At 37.5% G+C, this 8,408-nt stretch overlaps 1 protein-coding gene across 1 annotated transcript; it reads right to left on the minus strand.

The window, feature by feature from the left end:
* Positions 1 to 737: 737 nt before the first annotated feature.
* On the minus strand, positions 738 to 7,375 carry LOC107289415 (vomeronasal type-2 receptor 26-like). Its single transcript, XM_029284531.1, has 6 exons — positions 7,206 to 7,375; positions 5,886 to 6,177; positions 4,328 to 5,209; positions 3,581 to 3,790; positions 2,469 to 2,601; positions 738 to 1,636 (listed from the first exon to the last, which is right to left on the minus strand). The coding sequence occupies exons 1-6, from the start codon at positions 7,373 to 7,375 to the stop codon at positions 738 to 740; spliced, it is 2,586 nt and encodes an 861-aa protein (XP_029140364.1).
* Positions 7,376 to 8,408: the final 1,033 nt, after the last annotated feature.

Below are 8,408 nucleotides of genomic sequence, written 5' to 3' on the forward strand. Positions count from 1 at the left end.
CCAGGTTTGCTTCTGCTTATGTGTGCTGAGCAAAGTATCAAAAGATTTGCTGGGGATCCAGAATATATACTATATTATTGCTTGCATTCATGTAAATAAAATAATGTTGTATCTTCAAAGTGATTTGGTAGCTTTACCTGAGCCCCAATTTGGCCACCACACTACGCTATCTCCTCCTTTTCTAATCTTCCTGACAAAAACCATAAAAAGGCAAGGATTTCATCTGGATATACTTGTTTTCACTCAGGCAAAAAATACTTCCTTATGTATATTTAAATCTTCATGACATCAAGAATTGCCCATTAAAAGAATTGCTGAGGTGGTTCCATGCTTCTCCCAATTTAGTTGGGAATGATGTAAAGTTTCATAATGACTGTATTATCAGCTTTGCTGGCAAAAGTCAACTTATTAGTGGTTTTTAAAGGGTGGGGAAATCAGTCAACAATCTTCAAAGAATCTTGAGTTTTGTTCTCTGTGTTCCTTCTAATGTCTGTCTTGATATTAACTCAGTTATTATGTTACTACTATAGAAAATCCAATGAAAAAGCCTAAAGCCATATGGAAAACTGCATGCTGAAAAATTAATATAGCCCTATTCCTGCAAAAAACACACAATCCTCAAAGAATACTAAGGTGGAAGACAAATTCAGTCAGGTATGTATGTATATATATACACACACACAAACAGAAAAATCCAAGTAGTATTTGCTTGTTCAAAATTCCATCTTATTCCTTTTTTATTTCTTTTGTACTAAATGCTCTCTAGTGTTGAGATCAGGCCTCCATATAATTATATAGATTTTGGGGGTGAAAATGCATCCCAGTAAACCACCACCAGAAGACAGGATAGAGAAAATCTCCACAGCCACCATGTACTTCCCTTTAGTACTCAGGTAGGTGGGGACAAAGGTCAACCAAACACTGCAAAAAACCAACATGCTGAAAGTGATGAACTTGGCTTCGTTGAAACTGTCTGGTAACTTCCTGGCTAGGAAGGCCACAGTGAAGCTGAGAAGAGCCAAGAGGCCCATATAGCCTAAGACACAGTAAAACATGGTGATGGAGCCTTCATGACATGCTACGATGATTTCTTCAAGGAGTGTCTCCATGTCCAAATCTGGAAATGGGGCAGAAGTACTCAGCCAGATGGCACAAATACCAACTTGAATGAATGAGCAGAAGCAGATAATAGAATAGGCCAACCTTTGCCCCACCCATTTGTGGAATAGGCTTCCTGGCTTTGATGCTAAGAATGCTACAACAACTGTGATAGTTTTGGCCAGTAGAGAAGAGATTGCAATAGAGAAGATGATGCCAAATGTTGTTTTTTGGAGGAAACAAGTTGCCCTATTGGTTTGTCCAATGAACAGAAGTGAGCAAAGAAAGCAGAGAAAGAGAGCGATAAGTAGAATATAGGTGAGGTTGCGATTGTTGGCTTTGACAATGGGAGTGTTCCATTGCTTAATGAAAATTGCAAGTACAAGACCTGTGCAGAAGGAAAGGAAAAGAGCCAGAGACACTAGAGTAATGCCCAGTGGCTCTTTGAAGGAGAGGTAATTCAGTTTCTTTGGAATGCACTTATTGTGAGCTTGATTTGGAAATTGATCTTCTGAACAACTGCCACAATTCTCCATATCTGAAAAAAAAGGAAAGAGTTTCTGAACAGACTCAAACTTTTTAAAAGTTTCAGAGTTGCTTTTCAGGTTTTCCCTGCAATCTAAGTGTTTCCTAAATCCTTTTGTAATTCTGTATTCAACCTACATTTTAAAAATGAGTATTGTAGAGAAACATTATTTCGATTTTTTTCTACATTTCAATGTTCTTGGCTTTTTGGAGTGCATTAGGTTTTATAGCATTTCTGAGCAACAGAACAGCATATCTCACTTTCTAGTAAGAAAGAGAAAGGATATGCTTGACACTTTAGATCCTGAAAAACCTGCAGTAACAACAGAGCAGCGGTCCCCAACCTTTATGACTTGGCAGCACAGTTGGCGAGAGGGAAGAGGGGAACTGGACTGTAGAAGCAATTGTGCAATGCACATGTATGCAGCTTGACCTGCACAAGTGATGGGCCTACATGCATGCATGTGAGTGCCTGCTGGTCCACCACTTGCGCAAGTTGAGCTGTGCACATGCAAGTACCCACTGGTTTGCCATTTATGCAGCCCAATTCTGACTAGGCCGTGGCCCAATAGTGGGACACGTCCCATGGGTTGTGGACCCTTGCACTAGAGGATAGGAGAACAGGAACTGTGCTACTTGATTACTGTTCCTTTATGTGAGGTGCCTATTATTTGAATGAGATTCAACTTCAATGGTAGAGAGATGGGGTGGAGGACATCACTGATGTCTCTTCCTTTTCCTCCTTTGTGATGCATGAATACAGCAAGTAATAATGTTGAGGAGATTTTTTTTAACTGGGATACAGGCTTTCAGACCTGGGTCCATTGGGATGCTATGAATCTTACCCATTTGTGTGGATATCATCTTTTCTGGACACAGAGCACAAGTGTAGCAGCAAAATTTCCGCCCTTCGATCTTGTTCTTTCTTTTTCCAAGAGGACAAGGGTCATTACATAATGAGAGGGGAGGCAGCTGTCCCTAAATAAAGAAGTCAGTATTAATGTTTTGTTTATGTTGTTGTCTTACAGCTAATGAATAACAACAAGACTGTTGACAGTCATTCCTGCCAAGTAACAGACTATTTAACCTCCAGAGCCAGAGCCCGGAACATAACTGAAGTTGCATTTGATTTGTTTTTTTATTTAGCTGAGGTTAAATTAATGAAATGTAGTCCACATTTATATCCAAACCTGGATTATTTTTCCGATTGTTCTCCATTCAAGGTGCTGGTTACTACCTTAAAAGCCCAAGAAGACATAAGGCCTGTTTATATGATGTACCACCTGTCCCACATAGTATCTGCCTGGTCAAATTGATCTCATAGGGTTGGCCCCATCAATTAAACAATACCATTTATAGGGGCCCTGGAAGTGCATGTTCTTTTTCTTGAATGAAGCACCTCCCAAATTCAAACTCTATGTCTATTTCAAAGGTCTCTGAAGATATGTGTTTGTCCAGGACTTTGGCAAAGATGATCAATAGCCCCTTTCTTTCTTTTCCTTCTGTCCATACAAGGTATTTTCTCAACCATTTATGTTCTTTTGAATTATTTTGGTGTCTTTATATTGTTTCTTGTTTTTAAATTGTATAACTATGTATAAACTGCCTAGAGTGACTGTCTGTCTGTCTGCCTGTCTCTGTCTGCCTGTCTGTCTGTGTGTCTGTCTGTCTGTCTATCTATCTATCTATCTATCTATCTATCTATCTATCTATCTATCTATCTATCTATCTATCTATCTATCTATCTATCTATCTATCTATCTATCTATCTATCATCTATCTACCAACTATCTGTCTCTTTTTCTATCTCTATCATCCATCTGTCTGCCTGTCTCTTTTGTATCTCTCTCTCTCTCTCCTAGGTATCCATCTCTCTCTCTCTCTCTCTCTCTCTCTCTCTCTCTCTAATTTTAAATCACCCATCCCCCACACAGACCTCATCCTATTTTTATCATACCTGAGTGAATCCATGATGCCACTGGATTTTGTCTTGATGAATAAGGAAGGATTCTTCAGGAGGAGCTTGCAGATCTATTTCTCCAACTGGGATGTTGATATAGGAGTTGTTTGGGAAAGTAACCAAATTTACAATGTCAAACCCAGCTTCTAATGCTCCATCTTCACTGAATTTAATTTCATCTCCAGCATTGTTGTTGAAGGAAGTTGTCTGCAGAAATGAATGGAGCTTGCAGAACAAAAAGTATAAGGGTTAAAGGGAAACAGATAACCCTTAAATGGCCTCAAACAACACCACTTTTTAAGTTTGGAATCTTTTTTCCCCTGGAATGCAGATGTAGAGACGACTGAAACAGTCTCGTTTTTATATTGGATCACAGTCCACTTTACAGACTAAAATCTCTTTTGATACATGTTGATTTTCTTCAGTGACAATTGAGAAAGTTAATTGAAAAAGAGCAAGAAGTAGCTGTGGGAAGAACATACATTGCAGACAATAGAAAGGCAGAAGTATGTTAAAGATCAGTTTTGTTGGTATGCAAGAAGGAAAAAGCTGAGATATGTAAGCAAAAGACAATAACCACCTGAAGTGTGTCAATATTTGTAATGTATTAATCACGAAGGAAGATGAATGTCTGTGATCTTTAAATAGCTGGCCTGAAATGATCGGTTGACTCTTTAAGTCCTGGCACTCTGTTGTAACCGAGGAGACCATTTCAAAAGAGCATTGAGAAAGAGGAAATCTTACCTGCCAGGCTTCTATGACCTTTGATTGCATTTGATCTCTGTCCTTTGGTATGTTCTGATCAGTCTTCACATGTTCTGTTTGAGCAGAATGTAATGCTTGAGCGACAGCATAGACAGCATTATAGATACTGTAACTATGGCCAAGTATGCTGGTTTCAAAAAAGGGTGCAAGAAGGTTCTCCAGTCTTTCCTCTCCAGTACACTCCTCATCTTGAGAAACACCTTTATTTGATGGCGAGCAGCCAAATGTTTGGGTCCAGAAATCTCTAATAAATGCATCTTGATTTGCCCCAGAAGGGGTGACAGCCTGTATATATTGTTGGAAACCTGGAAGTTCCTTTTTGCTAATTGAGAAGGAAATGGCCCCATGGAACATTTGCATATCAAGCTCCCTTTGGAAGGTATGTAAGGTGAAATCATTTTGGGCCATTGTGATCCATATTTTTTGCGTGGAAATTTTCTGTGAAGAATCAAAAACCGTTGGGAAAAAAAATTGGGTGCTTTGTAGTATAGAGGCCAACCACATAAAGACTGTATTTTCTCCATGTATAATAACTGCATTTGCTGTTTTCTCTGTGAACAAAGTAATGTGCCTCACACATCGTTCAATCAGGTCTAATCCTTTGGAAGATTGTAAATTTCTGTCAATCCTTTCAGTGAATTCGGAGCAGATTTTATTTTCCGAGAGCATGGGTTCCAGAGTTTGTATGAAATGTTCTCCATGTTTATCATCTACAATGACAAGTCCTATCCAGTTCCACCTGAAATACAGAAGAAGTTGGACTAAACCCTTGTACTGGAGAGCTTCATCAGGGGCCATGCGATAAAAAGGAGGGAAACGTGATTCATCAGTTGCTACCAATTGAAATGAGCCATATGAAATCTAAAAGGAACAAAGAAGAAATAAGAGAAAGAGAGAATGATAAAGAGAAAGTATTGATAGATATTCTGTTTTTATTGATTTCAACCACTTTATTTTTCAAAATATGGTTGTTTAATATATAGATTTGTCTTAGAGCTCTCTCTAAAAGGGAGATATCCTTTCTGAATATTATATGTTTGTCTGTCTGTCTGTCTGTCTGTCTGTCTGTCTGTCTGTCTGTCTATCTATCTATCTATCATCATCATCATCATAATCATCTCAAGTCTTTTTCTCGAAGACAACTTGAGTATTTGAATTTAAAGAATGAAATGTTTCAGTTCTTCCTAGGTGAATATTTTTTTCACGCATTGTCTTCCACATTTATAAAATCCAAATGTTTGTGCACATTATGCTTGAAATGTATGAATTGACATCAATAAGGCAGTTAATAGCAGCTAGCAAAAGCCTCCAGGTTCAAACAACTATGCATACATAAAATTCTGTATGTTTCGATTCATCTTACTGGAAGAGAAACTTGGATTAAGTCCACACAATACCCTAATTTCTACTTTTCTATATCCAAATTTCTTTACATTTCTTTACTGATAAACCATCAAATTGCTTCTTGAAGGGGAAATCCAAAGCAGACCATCTGTGTGATTGTTGTAATTTTGAGATCTTTATTTATGAGTCCAACCTGTGGGATCTTGAAAAGCTGCAAAATTTCTGCCATGCGAATGGATGTTTCAGGACTCATCCCTCCAATGATTCCCATCACTTTCTTTTCAGACCCACAAATATAGTTGGGGACAATTTTATGCAACTTAAAAAGCAGGTCCAGAGTGGTACGATAGGTCATTAGTGCATTGGAGTAGCTGTCATAGATGTGGAATCCAAGAGTGAAGTTGGGCAAGATGTGAGGATCCTTGTTGATCTCTTTCATGGCAAACACAAAAGCCAAGACGTGTTGGTAGAACTTGGTTATCACACTGTAAAAAAGTGACTTGTTTCAAAAGAGAACTGCACCATGCATTATATAGTTAGAAAGAGATAACCAATGTCAAAAATATTACAAGAAACACACATTGACAAAATATTCTGAAATTCATAGTTTTATGATTCAAGGTTCATCTCCTATATTAAGTGCCTTTTTAATAGTATCCTTTAACAGATATTTAAATTGATAACCCAGAAAGGTTGCAATGGATAACTTATATACCCAGAAATTTTAAACGACATGGTTGAATAAAAAGTAATGCATTCTCTTGGAATTATTGGAGGAACCATGAAAAACTTTAGAGAAGGAAGACAGGATAATATTCCCGAAGTATGTGAATAGTTGTCATGTAGAAGAGATCTATGGAAGAAATCCCATTTTTCCTGCTCTTAAAAAGGAGAGACTATATTCATGTTAAACTTTCCATGCAAGTTTTGATCTTTTAAAAACCTTCATTAGTCCTATAATGGCAGAAAAAGGACTTTCTGCCTGAGCAGGGAGCTGGACTAGATGACTTTCAATGTCCATTCCAACTATGTGATTCTGTTATTCTGTTAAAATATTCATCTTTATAATGAAAATAATTCCTGTACAATCTTTTGAAATAGGACCGGTGGACCACTAACATCTAATTAATACATGAAAAAAATAGAGACACGATATTAATAACTAGTGCCACCCCAAGGTTTTGGAAATGACTTTTTATTTCACAGTTAATGTCCATATTTAAAGTATTATAGTGCCTTTTATGTTATGGTGAATTAGGGCTGGTTCTTTTACATTCAAGTTGGAAAAGTTCTCAACAATATATCTGCTTGTCCTGGTCTATTGGCTTTTGGTTTAATTAGAAAATTGGATGTTGAATTAACAGATAATTTCTAATTACCAAGCTGCTGTTAAGGATATGTCTATCATACACTTATATTCATTAATAGAGGATGATGGAACCTCTTTGTTTTACAAAGATGGAAAGAACAGAGAAGGATTAGATTAAAATAAGATAAGAGAGTAATTTCTTACAATGGGAAGTCAAGCAATTCCTCAGAAGGATGTTTATCAAAAATAACTTTGGGGAACATGTAGTGAAGATGAGATATCAATGCACCAATGAGAAGGTCTCCGTCCTGGTGCCATTCCTGTGGAATTTCAATAGCTTCATCTCCAGTGCACTTAAGAGGTTGTACCTTCATGGATAGTTCTGGAAATAGTAATAAGGCAATAATACCCAACATTCCTGCTCATTTGGCTTCTCCTGTATTGCTGTTGCCAGCAGTCTTGATTTGAACACGATACTATAGATAGTGAAACAACTGCTACCTTTGTTGAGATCTGTCTTAAGAATACTGCATGCCACATTCATTGATCTGATCCATTTTCTTCAGCCTCACTTATGTCTGGATTCTTGAGGTGTAAAGGATAGAGTTGCCCTTTGAGACTACTGCCTAATCATTAGGGCCTTTTTTAATTTGCAATTTAAAAGAGCACCAGCTGTGAAATTCTGTGAAACAGAATGTCAATCGTCTTGTGGAATTACTCCAAGATGGTGATCAGTGTATATTTCACATGTGTGGAGTAATGTAGCTAGTTTCACATAGAGAAATCTGGGAAAATCTGTCCGCTGTGGAATTGACTAGGCTTTGGTTGATCCAACAGTCTAAAAATATTAGCCCCAAATCCACAAGAACTATATATTTATGTTATGAATGGCAAACAGGTTCCAAATATATATGTGTTCTGGGATTTGTCCCTGATAGTTCCTTCAGAAGCATCTTGAGAGCCATTGGAGGACTGACCTAGTGACTTAATCATCATGTCTGTGATAACTGGAGAGATGGCAATTTTATTAGTAGAAATGCTGGAGCAAACATGTTTATGAAATGCCATGGACTTATTCTGCTTGCTCTTGGGTATTGAGGACAGAGTTATAATATATATATGAAATCTGTGGTCATATATTTTCTCTAAATCAATCAATCAATCAATCAATCATCAATCAATCAATCAATCAATCAATCAATCAATCTCACACAAAAACACACAGACACACAGAGTCAAATATTAGGCTCCTAAACTTTCACATATTGTGATAGTAAAATGGTTGCATTCATTAAAAAATGTCTGAGATGCCCCCAATATATATGAACAGTGGAAAGTGCCTTGTAAGAAAACATTCACAACAAGCTGGACTGACCCAGGATGGTGACAGGGACGAGGCTCGGTCAG

This window comes from Protobothrops mucrosquamatus, unplaced genomic scaffold, assembly GCF_001527695.2.
Source record: "Protobothrops mucrosquamatus isolate PMUCROS unplaced genomic scaffold, P.Mucros_1.0 scaffold695, whole genome shotgun sequence".
Taxonomy (NCBI): Eukaryota; Metazoa; Chordata; class Lepidosauria; order Squamata; family Viperidae; genus Protobothrops; species Protobothrops mucrosquamatus.

Bases quoted from the DNA above. Each gene is read 5' to 3' on its own strand.
- LOC107289415 (XM_029284531.1), bottom strand. From the start codon at position 7,375: ATGAAGGTACAACCTCTTAAGTGCACTGGAGATGAAGCTATTGAAATT. The intron at 6,178-7,205 runs GTAAGAAATTAC...ACTTTTTTACAG, and splicing joins GAATTGCTTGACTTCCCATT to TGTGATAACCAAGTTCTACC. The intron at 2,602-3,580 runs GTATGATAAAAA...TTCTTTATTTAG, and splicing joins GGCATCATGGATTCACTCAG to GGACAGCTGCCTCCCCTCTC.